At 43.0% G+C, this 20582-nt stretch overlaps 1 protein-coding gene across 2 annotated transcripts in view; it reads right to left on the bottom strand.

Moving 5' to 3' along the window:
• The window catches only part of CUBN (cubilin), a 697556-nt gene that overhangs the window by 92754 nt on the left and 584220 nt on the right, over window positions 1-20582 (bottom strand). For both annotated transcript variants that reach the window (XM_030199596.1, XM_030199602.1), the window contains exons 53-56: window positions 16700-16925; window positions 13907-14094; window positions 11664-11820; window positions 8657-8806 (exon numbers count right to left, since the gene is read on the bottom strand). In XM_030199596.1, coding sequence (XP_030055456.1) covers window positions 8657-8806; window positions 11664-11820; window positions 13907-14094; window positions 16700-16925 — 721 coding nt within the window. The remainder of the gene's footprint in view (window positions 1-8656; window positions 8807-11663; window positions 11821-13906; window positions 14095-16699; window positions 16926-20582) is intronic.

The following is a 20582-nucleotide window of genomic DNA, read 5'->3' as shown; positions in this document are numbered from 1 at the left end:
TTCCCTGTGTATCATGACACGAGTTTAATTTGCACACCCCCTCTCAAAGGGAGGGAAAGGCTGAAGATCAATCTGAAGTTTCATTGCCATTTTAAATAGTTTGGGACTTTCTGATATATTCAGAGATTGTCTGCAAGCTGCTACAGTACACTGAGGGGGTAATGCTCAATAGATCGCCTAAAGTTAGGCACTGGAAAGATACAACACGCTAACCACAGATTCTATAATGGCGGTTGTGTGTGCAACAGCCATTATAGAATACTAGCTTAAGTCCACTTTTAAGCAGTTAACTTTAGGTGTGAGTACTTATGCTCGTACCTAACTCTAGGCAGTTATGTGTGTACTCTATAACCTGCACACATAACTGCCTGACTTGACTCTGACTCACCCATGCCCTTCCGAGGTCCACAACCCCATGGAGTTGCGTTTTCTAGAATTTGAGCGCACAACTTGTGGAGGGGCATAATCGAATGCGAATGCCCATCTCCATGGGCGTCTATCTCCGAGGATGGGTACGTGAAGGGGGGGCCAGACCGTATTTTAGAAAAAAATGGGCGTCCATCTTTTTTTCGATAATACGGTTTGTGCCGGGCAAATGCATCGGATTTGGGCGGATTTGAGCTGGGCAGTTTCATTTTTCAGCAATAATGGAACGAACAAATCCAAGGCATTTGGTCGTGGGAGGGGCCAGGATTCGTAGTGCACTGGTCCCTCTCACATGCCAGGACACCAACCGGGCATCCTAAGGGGCACTTGTAACAATTACAAAAAAAAATTAAAACACCTCCCAAGTCCATAGCTCCCTTCCCTTGGGTGCTGAGCCCCCCAAATCCCCCCCCCAAAACCAACTGCCCACAACTCTACACCATTACCATAGCACTTATGGCTGAAGAGGGGCACCTAGATGTGGGTACAGTGGGTTTTGGGGTCAGTTTGGAGCGCTCCCATTTACCAGCACAAGTGTAACAGGTGGGGGGGGGGGATGGGCCTGGTTCCACCTGGCTGAAGTCCACTGCACCCACTAACAACTGCTCCAGGGACCTGCATACTGCTGTGATGGAGCTGGGTATGACATTGAGGCTGCCATAGAATTTTTAAAGTTCTTTTTTTTGGGTGGGAGGGGGTTAGTGACCACTGGGGGAGTCAGGGGAGGTCATCCCCGATTCCCTCCGGTGGTCATCTGGGCAGTTGGGGCACTTTTTGGGGACTTGATCGTGAAAAAAAAAGGGTCTAGAAAAAGTGACCCAAATTCTTGCTTCTGGCGCCCTTCTTTCTTTGATTATCGGCCGAGGGCGCCCATCTCTCCTCAGCCGATAAACATGCCCCAGTCCAGCCTTCACCATGCCTCCGACACGCCCCCGTCAAATTTGTCCATTCCCGCGACAGATTGCAGTTGGAGACGACCAAAATCAGCTTTCAATTATACCAATTTGGACGCCCACAGGAGAAAGACACCCATCTCCCGATTTGGGTTGAAATATGGGCGTCTTTCTCTTTCGAAAATAAGCTAGATAGAATACCAACTAAGTGCAATTAAACACATAGCTGTAAATTAGCACCAATTAACAACAATCAAGGCCAATAATTGGTTGTTAAGGCTATTTAGGGCCAGATTCTATATATGGCACCTAAAATTAATGTGTCTAAGCATGTTCTAAACACCATGCGTAAATCTATGCAACTGAATCTACGCGAGTTCACTTATGCCAACGAAAAGCTGGTGTAAATGCATATAGATTGGTGTTAACAAGTACTTAATTGGAATTGAACGTGAGTATCCTTTGCATGCTTTTATATGTCATGGTACCTAACTTTTCCTGCATGCAACCAAAAACAGGGCATGGTGAAGAGAGGGTCCTGGGCAGTTCATGGGCATTCCCAAAGCACCATGTTATAGAATAATGCCTATCCAGCACTTAACTTCCACCTTACAGAACCAGGCATAAGTCCAGCCCCAAAGTTAGGCACAACCTGCCAGTGGCGTTCCGTGCTTGGCTGACACCCGGGGCGGATCGCCGCTGCGCGCAACCCCCCTGGGTGCAGTGCAACACGGCGCCCCCCCGGCGTGGAACGGCACCCCCCCTGGCATTGGCACCCCCCTGGTGTGGATCCTAACCCCCCCCCCGGCGCAGCGCCTCTCACTCCCCCCCACAGTCCCCACCTGCCTACCAGCTGAGCTCCGGCCGGCACCTCCAATCTGCAGCGCTGCTGACTTTAAATGAAGAAAACCGTCTTGTCGTTGGCCCTTCACTCACTGAGTCCCGCCCTCGAGGAAATAGGAAGTTATATCAGAGGGCGGGACTCAGTAGTGAAGGGCCAACGATGAGACGGTTTTCTTCATTTAAAGTCAGCAGCACGGCAGATTGGAGGTGCCGGCCGGAGCTTAGCTGGTAGGCAGGTGGGGACTGTCGGGGGGAGTGAGAGGCGCTGCGCCGGGGGGGGGGGGGGGTGGACGGAGCACCCCCCTCCCACCTGTTGACACCCAGGGCGGACCACCCCCACCGCCCCGCCCGAGCAAATGAGCCTTATGGTCTAACTACTATCATACTGTCTATTTTCATGTCTCTTCAATCTAAATATTTTGTCCAGTGAAATGAGCACACCACCTTTTGAATACAGTGACTGTCAACATGTTCTTGGGAGCTCTGCCATAATTAATAGCTCACCCCAAAAATTCATCTTAATCATATTCTATATAAAAATTATATTAAGAATGAATAGTATGGTTGTTATGTTAGACCACTTTGAAGGTAATAAAATAGAGATAAAAAGGAAAGGAAAAAAAAAGTGAAACGCCTCATGGATCTGTACTGAGACCGGTGCTATTTAACATATTTATAAATAGTTTAGAAATGGGAACAAGAGTGAAGTGATTACATTTGCAGATGATGCAAAACTATTCAAAGTTGTTAAAATGCACGCAGACTGTGAAAGATTGCAGGAGGACCATAGGAAATTGGAAAACTGGGTATCCATATGGCAGGTGAAATTTAATGTAGATAAATGCAAAGCGATAAACATTGGGAAAATAATCCAAATCATAGTTATCTGATGTTAGGCTCCACCTTAGGAGTCAGCACCCAGGAAAGGGATAGAAAATAAGACAATTATAATGCCTCTGTATCGTTCCATGGTGCGACCTCACCATGAGTATTGTCTGCAATTCTGGTAATTGTATATCAAAAATGATTAAGGGGATGGAACTCCTCTCATATGAGGAAAGGCTAAAGAGGTTAGGGCTCTTCACCTTGGAAAAGAGACAGCTAAGGAGGTATATGATAGAGGTCTACAAAGTCCTGAGTGGTGTAGAACGGGTTAACATGAATTAATTGTTTATTCTTTCAAGAAGTACTAAGCTCTTGATGGTATCTGTATCAAAAATCAATAAAAGAAATTAAACTTAGAAAGGTAAAGGGGATGGGATTTGATATACTGCCTTTCTGTTGTTACAATCAAAGCGGTTTACAAATTATGTGTGGGTACTTATTTTGTACCTAGGGCAATGGAGGGTTAAGTAGCTTGCCCAGTCACTTAGACACAGAGTGGGAATTGAACCTGGTTCCCTAGATTCTCATTCCACTGCACTGACCATTAGGCTGTTCCTCCACTACAGGATACTCAACGAAGTATGAACAGGAGGAAATAGTTTTTCACTCAATGCATAGTTAAGCTCTGGAACTCGTTACCAGAGGGTATAGGTTTAAAAAAGGTTTGGACAAGTTCCTGGAGGAAAAGTCCATAATCTGCTATTGAGCTAGAAATGGGAAATCAACTGCTGTCCCTGGGGTTGATAGTATGGAATGTTGGTTCTCTTTGGGATTCTGCCAGGTACCTGTGACCTGATTCGACACTACTGGAAGCAGGATACTGGGCTAGATGGTCTAAAAAGTATTGAGTCCGTTCAATGAAAACCTACCATCTTATATTCCTCTTCTTTTTGTTATATTTCTATTAAGAATGATAATATTCAAAGTGCATATTTATTGCTTTCAGTCAATTCAAATGCATATTAATATGTGCTATGATTATGATGTTACAAACTCATGGTTTAACAGAAGAGCCAGACGACTATGACTGAATGTGCTAAATAGACTTATTTACAGGAAAACAATATGTCTCTTTGTGTTGATGTTTGAACAGACTGGGCATTCCTGATGAATCACTAGAGCTCTGTAGGAGTATCTTTTTGTATTCCAACAAACTTGGATGCCCTTTAGTGCCGAATTGATTTGATTAAAAAATGCTTTTGAACCATTTATATGGCTTCATTTTTATTTTAACCCTCTAACTCTTTATAGATTTGAAGCTACCAGATGCAGTGTGCTGGTAAAGAAAAAGCCTGATTCCACAATAGAGCACACTTTGAAACTGGTGCCTAGGGAGGATAATTGTATAACATGGTGCCTAGGCAGGGAGGGAACATAGGTGGATATTTTGTTCCTATATTAAAATTGCTTCTCATAGATTAGAACCAACTTAAACAGTGATTTAAAGAGACCATAAAATTTCAGAACCTATTGAACAGCTCACGTTTGCCCTCATATTATGACCATATCATTCATTCATCATTGCCTTACCCCTCACTACCAATTATAATGTTCTAGTACATATTGCGTTGTCATTGCAAGTAGTATACCATGCCATACTTTGTATTGTTGTTTGAATATTTTTACTGCTCTAATTGCCTACTGCTTGATCTATTCTTACTGTACACCACCTTGAGTGAATTCCTTCAAAAAGGCGGTAAATAAATCCTAATAATAATAATTAGTCCCCAAATCCATTTTTTGCATCTGCAATCAAGTAAATAGTGAATTGTTGAAATAGTCAACAGAACAAATCCTTTTCTAAATAATCCTCATAAATGAAGGTGGCTACTAAAGAATGGATAGTTTTCAGAGATGCCACCATTATCGTTTGTGCTTGTGTAACGAGTGAGAACTTACCATTAGGTCAATGGGTGGCGGTAAGGTCTCAGGCCCAAAATGGACGCACGCCAATTTTTATTTTGCTGCACGTCCATTTTCAGCCCAAAAAATGCCTCTTTTGCAGGTGCGCTGAAAATGGACCTGCGCAAGTCCAATACATGCATCTACACCAGTGCAGGCCATTTTTCAGTGCACCTTAGTAAAAGGATCCCTGAAACAGTAGATTCTGCTCTTGCCTGTATACTCCCTTAACATTAGGGTTTCTATTTTTAAGTGTAACTTTATAAAAGTAGGCGTTTATTTTCCAGATAAAGGCCACTTGAGGGTATGAAAAAACAGTGTTTGGAGTTATTGCTATACGTGGATAATTGCTGGGAACCTTTTTTGGTACACTCAACTACACACATTTGTGCAGTTGGGCAGTCAATAGCACAGAAATAGCACAAAAGCATGTAGAGGATCCAATGCAGACAAGGAGAAGGGTGAGAGACTATTAGGGGAAGAGATATTTTATGGTGCTTATGGAAACAATATATATTTTATATAAAATCATATAAAACACACTTGTTTCCAGGTGTTTTGTTCTTCTATTGTATATAAGCTGGACTACAAATAGTCAGAGCTCAAATTTGTTTTCTTTTTAAATATTTGTTAGAACATAACAGTTGTTATACTGGGTAGACTGTAAGCTCTCTTGAGCAGGGACTGTCCTTCCCCATGTTTAAACTTGTACAGCGCTGCGTAACCCTGGCAGCGCTATAGAAATGCTAAGTAGTAGTAGTAGTAGTTAGACCAAAGGTCCATAAATCAAGCCCAGTATCCTGTTTCCAATAGTGGCCAGTACAGGTCATAAGTATCTGGCAGGATCCCAAAAAGTAGCCAGATTCCATGCTATTTAACTAGGAATAAGCAATGGCTTTCCTCAGGTCTACCTTAACAATAGTTTATGGACTTTTCCTTTAAGAATTAGTCCAAACTTTTTTTTTTAAACCCAACTACATTAACTGCTTTTACCACTTGCTCCTATTGTGGATTAAAAACTGGTTGAAGGATAGGAAACAGAGAGTGGGGTTAAATGGGCAGTATTCACAATGGAGAAGGGTAGTTAGTGGGGTTCCTCAGGGGTCTGTGCTAGGACCGCTGCTTTTTAATATATTTATAAATGATTTGGAAATAGGAGTAACTAGCGAGGTAATTAAATTTGCTGATGACACAAAGTTATTCAAAGTTGTTAAATCGCAACAGGATTGTGAAAAATTACAAGAGGACCTTACGAGACTGGGAGACTGGGCAGCTAAATGGCAGATGACGTTTAATGTGAGCAAGTGCAAGGTGATGCATGTGGGAAAAAAAGAACCTGAATTATAGCTACATCATGCAAGGTTCCACGTTAGGAGTTAAGGACCAAGAAAGGGATCTGGGTGTCGTCGTCGATAATACACTGAAGCCTTCTGCTCAGTGTGCTGCTGCGGCTAGGAAAGCGAATAGAATGTTGGGTTTTATTAGGAAAGATATGGAAAACAGGTGTGAGGATGTTATAATGCCGTTGTATCGCTCCATGGTGCAATTGCACCTTGAGTATTGTGTTCAATTCTGGTCGCCGCAACTCAAGAAAGATATAGTAGAATTGGAAAAGGTGCAGCGAAGGGCGACTAAAATGATAGCGGGGATGGGACGACTTCCTTATGAAGACAGATTAAGGAGGTTAGGGCTATTCAGCTTGGAGAAGAGACGGCTGAGGGGAGACATGATAGAGGTATATAAAATAATGAGTGGAGTGGAACAGGTGGATGTGAAGCGTCTGTTCACGCTTTCCAAAAATACTAGGACTAGGGGGCATGCGATGAAACTACAGTGTAGTAAATTGAAAACAAATCAGAGAAAACGTTTCTTCACCCAACGTATAATTAAACTCTGGAATTCGTTGCCGGAGAAAGTGGTGAAGGCGGTTAGCTTAGCAGAGTTTAAAAAGGGGTTGGACGGTTTCCTAAAGGTCAAGTCCATAAACCGCTACTAAATGGACTTGGGGAAAAATCCACAATTCCGGGAATAACATGTATAGAATGTTTGTACGTTGGGAAGCTTGCCAGGTGCCCTTGGCCTGGATTGGCCGCTGTTGTGGACAGGATGCTGGGCTCGATGGACCCTTGGTCTTTTCCCAGTATGGCATTACTTATGTACTTATGTTATATGTACATTATGGTATTCTTTATCTTATTTCTATCCCTTTCCTAATAATATAGAACATTCTATTTGCTTTTTTGGCTACCACTTGGCTTATGACTCTTCTTAAGTATCATCCTAACTGGTAGCTCAGAAGGCATGCCTAGGGAGTACTTCATCATCTGTTTGTTCCTATGTCATATTTTTGATTTTACAGTACTTGACTCTAAGAACCACCAAGGATCCTTGAAAAGCTAGCTATTGCCTTAGTCTAGTGGAGAAGGCATTACATTTATTTGTGCATATTAATTGCAAAAGCAATTGTCACATAATCTGCATGTCAGCTGATAGGATTGAAATAAAGAAACAAAGACAAATACACCGTGTCCTTGTAAGATTACTTAGGACCACCAGCAACTAAATTAAACCTCGATATTCAGTGCTGGACACTGGCACTGAATATCTAGATCAGGGGTGTTCAACCTCAGCCTTCGCCAGGTCGGGTTTTCAGGATTTCCCTAATGAATATGCATGAGATCTAGTTGCATATCATGGAGGCATGCAAGCAGATCTCATACATATTCATTGGGGAAATCCTGAAATCCCAACTAGATTGCAGCCCACAAGAATCGAGGTTGGAACTGAGGAACTGAGTTTGATTCCCACTTCAGGTACAGGCAGCTCCTTGTGGCTCTGGGCAAGTCACTTAACCCTCCATTGCCCCATGTAAGCCGCATTGAGCCTGCCATGAGTGGGAAAGCGTGGGGTACAAATGTAATAAAAAAAAAAATAATAATCTAGATGTTGGTGATACATGGCAACTATAGAGGTACAACTGATATTCAGTGATGTACCCACATAGCTAATTGAGCATAGTTAGGGCTCTAATTATTTAGTCCGACATGCCCAGTAAATGGGCATTGGCACCTAATATCACTGGCATCTACATAATTCCTAGCTCCGCACTGACTCCATCCCCGGCCTACCCCAGCACTAACTAGGGAGTGTCGCAACCATCAGAGCACATATTCAGCAGCACTGTCCAATTAAGTGTCATTGAATAGTGTAATTTCACCAGGCAGAAGCATCTTGTAAATTGCTTTGAATATTGACTCCTTAATGTTTGCAGCTAGCACTCAGAAAATGCAGTCAGACTTTTAACCAGTTTGAGGGCTTGTGATCCTATATCTTACCTCCCAAATTGTAAACTATAAGAAAAATTCTAGACTCTTCATAGCATGGTTGGTTTAGAATATCAAATTAACATGCTAGCAATTTGGGTCTGAAAATCACTGTATATTATTTATTGCACTTGTATCCCACATTTTCCCACCTATTTGCAGGCTCAATGTGGCTTACAAAGACCTGTTATGGCAGCGCCATTCCAGAGTAAAAGATACATGGGTGCCTGCCATGTTTTCTTATAGCTAACAGAGCACATTCCATGCCATTTCTGATGTATGATACTCAGCATTTACTATCTGTGAAGTTAGTACCTATAAATCTATTATTTTTCTGATAATATAATCAGAACACAGCTCAAAAAGAAGAAATAAGGAACTTACATTCCAACTCAAAGGACTGAAACTGCAGGATTACAAATGCTTCACTTCCAGCATCAATAATGTAACTGCAACTCAAATTGTTGTTGTATTCATCCGGGTAGTTAGGTGAAATAATACGACCAAATGAGGCAGTAAAATTTACTCCACATCCTAAATGAGAGTAGCAACAAGAATGCACAAGTTAATAAGCAACAGGGATTGTTATCTATCTGAGCAGACATTCAGTTGACACATGGGATGTGTGTATATGGAGGAGTGAACTAACTAAAAATATAGCTACACAGTAAATGATGGCAAAGACCAAAAGGACCATCCACAGTCTGCTTGGGTCAGCATTACCAAGGATCTACCCCAGCTGCTATCAATAGAAGCTTACTGCTTGTAGGATTCCATTCTTTATCCGCATCATGTTTGGTTGTCTTCCCATCCTAGGGTAGATGAGCATACTAGTTCTCATGACACATAAACCCTCCCACCGCCCAGGCCTTACCGTAAAGTGTTATAATGAAAACAACTTTGAAAACTAAAGAGGATGTTGCCTCCCAACTAGTGAGGCTGTTGCTTGAACATCAGGATGCCTCTGCCATCATGGTCTGCTGAATGGCACCTGGCGACCACCAACCAACCGGCATCAACCCAGCTGGTTCTTACTCAATTTGTACTTCCATTATGTGCATCTTGTTTTTACTTTTTCATCTCTCTCCTTTTCCTTATAATACTGCATCATCCTGAATGACTAAATAAGGAATTAACATGCAATCACACTTTAATATTCACTTAGCCTCTGTTTAACTTTGTTAATTTAATCTCCAGATCTTATTAACTTGAAGGTGGGCTAGTTGCCCTCGTGCAGTTGGGGGCACTCTGGAGTACAAATATTGTCTATTTGACTGACTATTTCTTCCACATCAATATACTCCCCCCCCCCAAAAAAAAATATTCAGCTATTTATTTATTACATTCATACCCCGTGCTTTCCCACTCAAAGCAGGTTCAAAGCGGCTTACATAGTAACAGGGATTACAGAGTAATGATGAAGAAATATAAATTAAGTATAGCAGAATAATAAAAGAAATAGGTAGGTAGAGAGGGGCAAAAGTGAAGGGAGTAGGAGAGGTATGATCAAGGGTAAGTGAGCATTGGAGGAGGGGTAGAGGAGGGTGATGGGACGTTTAACCAGCCAAAAATGGTCTGCACCTAACCACAAATACTCAGCATGAAACAAATGACTATCTCCACTGAATATTTGTGGTCAGTGCCAAAAAGTTAACTGGCTCTATTACGCGATAACCGGCAATACAAAGTGCTGACTGGCTAAACTTAGTGGGCAAATCAGACCAAATAAATAGCAGTCCTATCTTTACACGCTATCAACTTCACTGGCCAGTGCTGAATATTCACTTAGCCGGTTAAGTTATCACTGGCCACCCCCACCCCCTCGGCTATTCAATGCCAGTCACCGGAAACAGCGCGCCATTCAATATTAGGGGTCAGTGCTGACTGCGGCACTTAGGTTGAATATCAACCTCTTTGTGTTTTACTTGTTTTATTATAATGAAAGGGATCTTTCAGTACCCTCACTAGTCCAGTAGGCTTCTGTATTCAGGACTCCATACCAAGTCAGAGTACAGAGGAGGTTCTGATTTTCGGCAATAATGGAAACCAAGGACGCCCATCTCAGAAACGATCAACTGCAAGCCCTTTGGTTATGGGAGGAGCCAGCATTTGTAGTGCACTGGTCCCCCTGACATGCCAGGACACCAACCGGGCACCCTAGGGGGCACTGCAGAGGACTTCATAAATTGCTCCCAGGTACATAGCTCCCTAAGCTTGTGTGCTGAGCCCCCAACCCCCCCCCTCCAAAACGCACTACCCACAACTGTACACCACTACCATAGTCCTAAGGGGTGAAGGGGGGCACCTAGATGTGGGTACAGTGGGTTTCTGGTGGGTTATGGAGGGCTCGCTGTTTCCTCCACATACATAATAGGTAGGGAGGGGGATGGGCCTGGGTCCGCCTGACTGAAGTGCACTGCGCCCACTAAAACTGCTCCAGGTACCTGCATACTGCTGTCATGGACCTGAGTATAACATCTGAAGCTGGCATAGAGGCTGGCAAAAAATACTTTTAAATATATTTTTGAGGGTGGGAGGGGGTTAGTGACCACTGGGGGAGTAAGGGGAGGTCATCCCTGATTCTCTCCAGTGGTCATCTGGTCATTTCAGCCACATTTTTGTGCCTTGGTTGTAAGAAAAACATGACCAGGTAAAGTCGTCCAAGTGCTCATCAGGGACACCCTTTTTTTCCGTTATGGGTCGAGAACATCCATGTGTTAGGCATGCCCAAGTCCCGCCTCTGCTACTCCTCCGATACGCCCCCTTGAACTTTGGCCGTCCCTGCGACAGAAAGCAGTTGGGGATGTCCGAAATCGGCTTTCAATTATACCGATTTGGACGACCCTGGGAGAAGGACGCCCATCTTCCAATTTGTGTTGAAAGATGGGCGTCCTTCTCTTTCGAAAATGGGCCCAATAGGCACCTATGTATCTTTATAAAATACTAGTGTAAGTGACAGAAATTGCACCTTGGAAGCAGGCGGGGGCATTTACAACTGCTTGAGAGGCCATTTATGCATGTATATGGCTACATATGCATGACAATGACTTTATAAAATTATCCCATTATATTGATAATGATGCCTACTATTTAGTGACAGTTCATTCAAATGACTACTAATATCAGACCTGTTTGTGCAACATGTTGCTTTAGGTATTAGTTATGTTCCTGGCAGGCGTTTGCTGAAACATGGCCATGCTGGGCTTCCATGCACTTTTTTTAGTCCACATTAATAAAGCCTGTGTTGGAAATAACTATCATTTTTTTTCTGCTCCTTGGTGTGATATTTGGCCCTTTGTGTGTTTGGACAGGTTTCTACAATGTACATAATTTGGCATACTTATGCTTTTGAAAATATTTCTGGGACACCATTTGTTTAAATGTTACTTACGACTTATGAAAGATGCAGAAAATCCTCGTCCTGGGCTATCCTGTGACTGAAACACAGCAGTTATCACACTGCTAGGAGCCAGCACAGGTTCAGGTGCTGTACCGCCACACCCAGCAGCCAGCAGGTCTTCATCTCTTTCAGCACTTCCTCTCCATACCTAGGCATATCCAAGAGAAAACAATAGATATAGGTATTTTAGCCTCCACACAAAATCACCGTTCAGGGGTAGACTGGCCATATGGGCAACTGGGCAGTGCCTGAGGGCCCAGTACCTCCTCATCACATGTCCGGCACTCCCCCTCTCCATCCCCTGGTAAGGCACGCCCCGTTTTCCTCAATATTCCCTTTCTCTGTACAGCATCCTGGTTGTCTACTGCTGACCAGAACTTCTCTGCTGTGCATAAAATGGGTCCTAAAATAGAACAGGCACAGCAAACAAACAGGAGGAACCTCTACGCATACAGTACAAGGATAAAAACGTAGAGGTTGACGAAGTGACAATCCAACACAGAAGATGGTGCTCTAAATGATTCTTTATTTGCTGCTTGGACACAAAGGACCCGACACAGACTGTGTTTTGGCATTGAAAAACGTCTGCCTCAGTGGTCACAATATGATTCTAAAAAACGTAAATATATCATACATAAACAAATATGTGAATATAATTTTTTTTCAAATGTTTTCATATATTTGTTTAAGTATGATATATTTATGTATGTATTTTAGAATCATATTGTGACCCCTGAGGCAGGCATTTCTGAATGCCGAAACATGGACCGTGTTGGGTCCTTTATGTCCAAGCAGCAAATAAAGCATTGTTTTTTGGACGTTTTGTGATTTGGACTTTTTATTTTTGGTCCATTTTTGAAAAAAAAACCCCAAAAATGTCCAAGTGCAAAACACACAAATTCAAGCCATTGGGATGTAGGAGGAGCCAGCATTTTTAGTAGACTGGTCCCCGTGACATCCCAGGACAGCAATAGGGCACCCTAGGAGGCACTGCAGTGGACTTCATAAGCTGCTCCCAGGTACACATCTGACCATTGCTCCATTACCTTGTGTGCTAAGCCCCCCAAAACCCACCCAAAACCCACTACCCCCAACTGTACACCACTATCATAGCCCTTATGTGTGACAGTGGGTTTCTGGAGAGTTTTGGAGGGCTCACAGTTTCCTCCACAAGTGTAACAGGTAGGGGGAGGTAGGAGCCTGGGTCCATCTGTCTGCAGTGCACTGCACTCAACACTAGACTACTTCAGGGACCTGAAAGTTGTTCTAATGGACCTGAATATAACATCTGAGGCTGGCATAGAGAATGGTAAGTAATGTTTTTTATCACATTCTGGAGGGTGGGAGGGGGTTAGTGACCACTGGAGCAATAAGGGGAGGTCATTTCTGATTCCCTCCAGTGGTCATCTGGTTATTTTTGTGCCTTATTCATAATAAAATCAGGTCTCAAAACGTCTAAGTTTTAGACCTGGACAGTTTGGTTTTGTTCCATTATGGCTGAAAAATGTCTAAGTCTTAGGAACACCTGGACGCACTTGTGGCAGACTTCAGAGAAAAACGTCTAAAAATAGGTTTTGAAAATACTGATTTGGACGTTTTTGTGAGAAAAACCTCCAAATGCAGACTTATTTATTTATTTATTGCATTTGTATCCCACATTTCCCCACCTGTTGATAGGTTCAATGTGGCTTACATGTTACATGGGGAGCAGTTACAAAGTTTCAATTGCTTTGACGTTTAGTTCTAATACAAATGGTTAATCATAACGTAGACTGTGTTAACAGGTATTGTGGAGGAATGGGTAAACGTTTTAGCACTTTTTGGATGTTTTTCTCTTTTGAAAATGAGCCCGCTAGTCATCATTACCTCTCTTTATTAAACTAGTTGTACCTCATTCTATTCATGCTAACACACCTCTAGTTCTGACTACTGATTTGTTTCATTGGTTAAATTGTTAATGTCAGCAGATATGATTACCCTGCCGGTGTACACTAGTATCTTACTTCCCATCACATACTGCTGCCTTGGATTTCTGCACCCAACAAGAATTCTTTATTTTTTGTTGCAGAATTGGTTCCTACCATGCACCTTCTGGGCGCCAAATTGAAGGCACCTGTTATAGATTTACCCCTGTAATTTTGAACCTGCATATAAGCAGAAACGAAACACACTTGGGAATCGATCAAGTATTCTCCAGTACATGCAAGAAATTGCAGAACAGAAATGCTACTGACCTTGACATAGCTGCCTTGGCACTGTCCACTGCTATCTGGGATCTGGAAGTTATTGTTGAATGTTATCACTAGGTGTTTGCTCTCATGTACACGAATAGTCCATGTGCATCTACTGTTGGCAGGAAAGTTCTCAGGCCAGTTAGGAGATTTGATAGTTCCACTGTCTGAATGGATTAAACCACCACAACCTAGAAGAACGTTTATATTCTATGAGTGAAATTTAGTGATGACATTAGGGTTGTTTGCTCTGATCTAATGAAATGATCAGCATTTATTTCCTGAAATAAATTGGGTCATATTCATTGACCCAGAGCTTCCTATGAGAAATACGATACAGTTCTTATCTTTTGTCTGTTCTGGGTGATTATCAGATATATGATATTGTGATAAACACAGGACTGCCCTAGCCTGAGGAGTCCGCCAGAGGGCGCTGTCCCAGGGAAAAGTCTGGAAAATGCCCTGATCTGGTCACTAAGGGAACCAAAAGGGGTATGTTCATGTAATGACCTGAAGGGACAGCTAGGGGGTGATCATGGTATAGGACCTGCCCTTCCCTGAAGAGGCCACCAGGGGAAGCTCAGAGTAGGTGAGAGAAAGGTGGAGAGAGTTCTGGGCCTGGACCTTTCTGGAACCAGGGGGAGGGGCCTAAAGAGTTGGGGAGGATTATTAGCCATCCTATAAAGAGCACCTTCAAAGAAGTGAAAGGAGGAGATGAATTGGAACAGCTGACGCTTGAAGGAGGAGAGCCCTCTGAAAACCAAGATGGTACCTACATGGCTACTGATATGGTAGTAATGGAACTGAGTATTATTTGAAGTTAACTAGCAGCTGGGGGGGGGGGGGGGGGGGGGGTGGAGGACAGGACTGTAAAGTTAAATTGAGTGATGAGAGTCCTGTCCAGGGGAGGAGGCTGTTTTAAACTGAGACCCAGGTCTCTCAAATAAGTGGGCTCAGTGGAGAAGAAACAAGCTGAATGATAAGCTGGAAAGAAGTTGTTCCTCACAAGACTGCAGCAGGGTGATAATAAAGTGGATTTGCATCTGGTATTTCTAATTTGCATATTTGTGAAAGCTGAGAAACCAGGGTTATATTCCTAAGGAAGGTGTCAAGGGCACATCAGGTGTACCATAAAGGTGATCTGTTACCTGAGAATACATCAGAGAAGGATTCTAAGAAGGGATGAGAAATGAGGAACAGTCACCCTGAGTGAGTGGAGTCCCAAACATTGAGGCTGGGATTACAGGCTGCCATAGAGAAAATTTCTTTCTGAGCTTTTCTCAGAAGCAAAGCACTAGTAAGCTCTGGTTGTGGGCTTGTGATGTTGGACAGGACCCCAAAGAGAGCCCTCAGCACATGAGAGTATCCCTGGGGGATTTTCAATTTGACATCTAAGTTGAACCTGGGCCATTTTGCTAAAAATTCAAGTGGAGGATATAGCCATTTTCAAAACAGAGAAGGTCTATCTTTTTTTATTTGAAAATGGCTATTGACTAGATTTTTTTGTGCTCTGTGCATTTATCTTTCTGGTCCATTTTTGACTCCCCCCCCCCCCCCCAAAAAAAAATGTCCAATTGAAAAACACACAAAATCAAGCCATTGGGATGTAGGAGGAACCAGCATTCTTAATGGACTGGCCACACAACATCCCAGGAGAGCAATGGGACACCCTAGGGGGCGTTACTGTGGACTTCAAATAAATGCTCCCAGGTACACATCTGAGTATGACATTTGAGGCTGGCAATCAATATTTTTAAAAATATTTGTTAAGGGTGGGAGGGGGTTAGTGACCACTGGGGGAGTAAGGGGCGGTCATCCCTGATTCTCTCAGTTGGTCATCTGGTCATTTCGGGCACCTTTTTATGCCTTGGTTGTAAGAAAAACAGGACCAGGTAAAGTTGTCCAAGTGTTCGTCAAAGACGTCCTTGTTTCTTTCGATTATGGGTCGAGGACATCCAAGTGTTAGGCACGCCCAAGTCCCGCTTCCGATATGCCCCCTTGAACTTTGGCCGTCCCTGCAATGGAAAGCAGTCGGGGACGTCCAAAATCGTTTTTCCATTAGACCGATTTGGACAACCCTGTGAGAGGGACGCCCATCTTCCAATTTATGTCGAAAGATGGGCGTCCTTCTCTTTCGAAAATGAGCCCGATAGTCTCTCATTTTCATATTAAATTACATTGGCTCCCAGTAGAGACAAGGATTTTATTTAAATTGGCATGCTTTTTATTTAAGGGCCCTGTTTACTAAGGTGCGTTAGTGTTTTTAGCGCACCTACACTTAGCGTGCTTGCTAACCATGTAGGGACGTACATAGTTAACGTGTGTTAAAAATGTTAATGCACCTATAACGCTGCTTAGTAAACAAGACCCTAAGATTCTAAATGGATTACCTCCTCAGTACTGGTATGACCATTTTTTATTTACTAACTCACTTATAGGAGACCCAATTTTTTTTTTTAATTTTCCAACTTCTAGAGACATACGGAGATTAAAACTGTTTGAGAATCTTTTTGCGTATCTTGCAGAAAAATTTAGCAAGGAGATCTCCTCTCTTTTATCTATTTCACTGACCTATAAAATGTATAGATGGTACCTTAAAACGTTACTCTTTCAAAAATATGTATTGGGTAACAAAAAGTGATCACAATGGATTAGCTTAGAACAGTGATGTTCTTATTAATTTTATGATTATACTCTTTTTATATTTCCTAGTAATGTCCAGCTTCTTGTGATTGTACTCCGCTAAGAGCGGACTATAAATCTGAAATTATATTATGCTATGTTATGTTCTCTTACCCAAGGAATCTGTAGTCCATGTTGCAAAAAATCCTCCTCCTTGAACTGAATGGTCAGAGTTGAAGATCACCACTAGCTTATTGGAACCAGACTTAATGGTACCAGGAGACGTAGTTCCACAGTACTGTCCTATTATAGGGGAACTAGGGGATCCACCGTTCAGTACAGTGACTGAGTCCCTGCGGCAGCGCACATGATATTCGATGTCAAAATATGTAAATGTGAGCTAAAGGAAAAGAGGGATAAAAAAGAATGATCAACAGTATGCCTACTGTGATATCACTAGCACATTCAAAATGATAAACACGACATCTAAGTAATCTTGGTTAAGAGAATCTAGCATAATTATTTTAAAAAACAAAAAGGTAAAGTGAGAATCCTGGTAGCACAATGACTGTTTTGCATGTCTAAGCAGAGGATCTGGACAGCATTCTTGAACCTGTTTACTGCTCCTTGGATTGCCTGGGTATGGGAATACAATGTAAGCAGCACTCTCAGCTTCCAAATGGGAGGAATCCCAGCCATTATTCAGCGATGGCCATTTAACCCTACCCTCTGTTTTCTGTCCAATAACGAATTCCTAATCCACAACAGAACATTGCCTTGTATCCCATGACTTTTTGATTTCCTCAGGAGTCTCTCATGAGGAACTTTGTTATAACAACATATGAATATAAGCATTGCCTTTCTGGGCCAGACTGAAGGTCCATCAAGCCCAGTATCCTGTTTCCAAAAGTGAGCAATCCAGGTCACCAGTACCTGGCAAGATCCCAGAACAGTAAAACTGACTTTAAGCTGCTTATTCTAGAATAGGCAGTAGATTTTCCCGTCCATCTTAATAACGGCTTTTGGACTTTTCTTCTAGGAAATTACCCAAACGTTTTAAAACCCGGCTAAGCTAACTGCTTTTACCACATTCTCTGGCAACAAATTCCAGAGTTTAATTACTCATTGAGTGATGAAATATTTTCTGCGATTTGTTTTAAATTTACGACTTAGTAGCTTCTTTGCATGCCCAGTAATCCTAGTATTTTTAGAAAGAGTAAACAAGTGATTAACATCTACCTGTTCCACTCCACTCAGTATTTTATATACCACTATCATATCGCCCCACAGCCATCTCTTCTCCAAGTTGAAGAGCCTTAGCTGCTTAGGTTTTCTGAAAATCTAAATACATTACACCAACCGTCTCACATTTATCCGCATGTTTATTCATACCTTCAAAAAAATGAAGCAGATTGGTGAGGCAAGACTACCCTTGGCTGAATTCATCCCGACACTGTCCCATTAAACAAACAATGTTTGTCTATGTGTTTGATAATTTTATTCTTTATAATAGTTTCCATTATTTTGTCCAGCACTGAAGTCAGGCTTACTGGATCGCTCCTGGAACCCTTTTTAAAAATCGTCATTACATTGGTCACCCTCCAATCTTTAGGTACTACGGGTGACTTTAATGACAGGTTACAGATTACTAAAAGCTGGTCAGCAATTTCATGTTTGAATTCTTTAAGCATACCATCCAGGCCAGGTGATTTAGTACTCTTTAATTTATCTATTTGGCTCAGTACGTTTTCCATGTTCACCAAGATTTGTAATTTATTAACTACCCAGTCAATATTCAAAGCAATTTAAGTGAGCAGGAGAAGCAACTGCCCACATAAATCGCTTGGAGCTGGCTGTCAATTTTCAGCAACAATTAACTGGGCAGTGCCAGTGAATATTGGCATGAAACATCCATTTTTGAGCCAGGCCACATGGGGCATTACAGGGGACAGCCAGAAATTATGCAGGTGCTAATAATATTCAGTGCCAGCACCTGCATAGCTAACTGGGTGAATTTAGGACTGCTTTCAAGCAGTCCTAAACTCGCCCGGTTAGCTAAGTGGGTGCTGGCATTGAATATTGGCTAGCATCCACATAGCTTCCGGGTATCAGCCTGAAGTGTGCCGATCCTCTTTCACTCCATTTCCCTCCCCCCAAACAACTATAAATCCCCTTTCAATCCCCCTACCTCCCCACTCCACTGAAACAGCTGTAAAAATTGTTGTGATTCCCCTCCTTCCCCCTGAACAACCACAATACCTCCTTCCCCAGGATCCTATCAGACCTCTCTGTGCTGCTGTCAGCACTGCATGGGGCCTTTAAGCACAGGCCCACATTCAAGGGCTGTCATGTCTTGCCCTCTTCTGATGTAGACTTCCATATGGCCCTATACAATGCAGATGTTTCTTTGGGAATTGGACATGGGGTGAAGAAAGGGGGTGGCAACAGGAAAAGAAATATTGGACAAGGATTTGAGGAATGGAGGGAAGGGGAAATTAATTTATGGGCACTTTGGAGGGGGCTAGGGAAGGGAAGATGAAATACTGAAAACGTGGGAGGAGGGAATGGCAGGTGGTCTAGGGAAAGGGAGGCGAGACGTGGAAAACCTTGGAGAAGGAGGACTAAGGAAAAGGAGGGATGATATTAATCAGAACTAATTTGGAATTGGGCGCACATCTTGCTATGCACTATTCTATAACAATGTGCACCCAAATACTACAGTGTGCAACTCAAAAGGAGGTGTGGCCATTGAAGTAGCATGAGCGGGTCAGAGACGTTCCTAAAATTTGCATGCAATATTCTAGAATACCAGAGATGTGTGCCTAAATTGGGTGCCAAGAATTACCTCAGACATAAGTCCTGGCCCCTAATTTGGGCGCTGACATTGGCACTCAATAGTATTCCATAATAGGTGCTCATTTTTGAGTGCCCATTATAGAATAGTGTTGAGCGTCGATTTTGTTTGGCACTGATTTCTGAGCGCCATTTACTTAATCTAGCCCCAATTGTGCAGGTAAGTTAAAGAAACACATAGGTGTGTGATTGGCGCATAAGTGCTAGGCACTATTCTGTAACATAGGTGCCGACATCATTTAGCATGTAAGTATGAGGGGGCATAAAATGGGCAGAGTATGGGTGGATCACAGGCATGTGCGCTTCAAGGCACAATTACAGGCTTATTTTTGAAAGAGAAGGGCGCCCAAATTGGCATAACTGAAAGCCAATTTTGGGCCCCCTCAATTGCTTTCCGTCGTGGGGATGACCAAAGTTCATGGGGGCGTGTCGGCACCATAGCGAAGGCGGGACTGGGGCGTGATTAAGAGATGGGCGTCCTCGGCCGATAATGGAAAAAAAGAAGGGCGTCCCAGACAAGCACTTGGCCGACTTTACTTGGTCCATTTTTTCTTGCGACTAAGCCTCAAAAAGGTGCCCAAACTGACCAGATGACCTCCCATTACTCCCCCAGTGGTCACCAACCCCTTCCCACCCTAAAAAAAATGTAAATTTTTTTTTGCCAGCCTCAAATGTCATACCTAGCTCCATAACATCAGTATGCAAGTCCCTGGAGCCGTTTTAGTGGGTGCAGTGCACTTCAGACAGGCGGACCCAGGCCCATTCCCCCAACCTGTTACACTTGTGGTGGTACATGTGAGCCCTCCAAAATCCACCCAAAACCCACTGTACCCACATCTAGGTGCCCCCCTTCACCCCTTAGGGCTATGGTAGTGGTGTACAGTTGTGGAAAGTGGGTTTTGGGGGGCTCAACACACAAGGTAAGGGAGCTATGCACCTGGGAGCAATTTCTGAAGTCCACTGCAGTGCCCCCTAGGGTGCCCAGTTGGTGTCCTGGCACGTGAGGGGGGCCAGTGCACTACAAATTCTGGCTCCTCCCATGACCAAATGGCTTGCATTTGGTCGTTTTTGAGATGAGCGCCCTCGATTTCCATTATGGCCGAAAACCGGGGCGACCATCTCAACATTTAGGTCAACCATCTCTAAGGTCGATCTAAATGTTGAGATTTGGGCTTCCCCGACCGTATTATCAAAAAGAAAGATG

The sequence above is a fragment of the Microcaecilia unicolor genome, chromosome 1, assembly GCF_901765095.1.
Source record: "Microcaecilia unicolor chromosome 1, aMicUni1.1, whole genome shotgun sequence".
In the NCBI taxonomy this organism is placed as follows: domain Eukaryota; kingdom Metazoa; phylum Chordata; class Amphibia; order Gymnophiona; family Siphonopidae; genus Microcaecilia; species Microcaecilia unicolor.
Note: the sequence above shows the minus strand (reverse complement) of the source record. Positions and strands in the feature narration are given on the sequence as shown.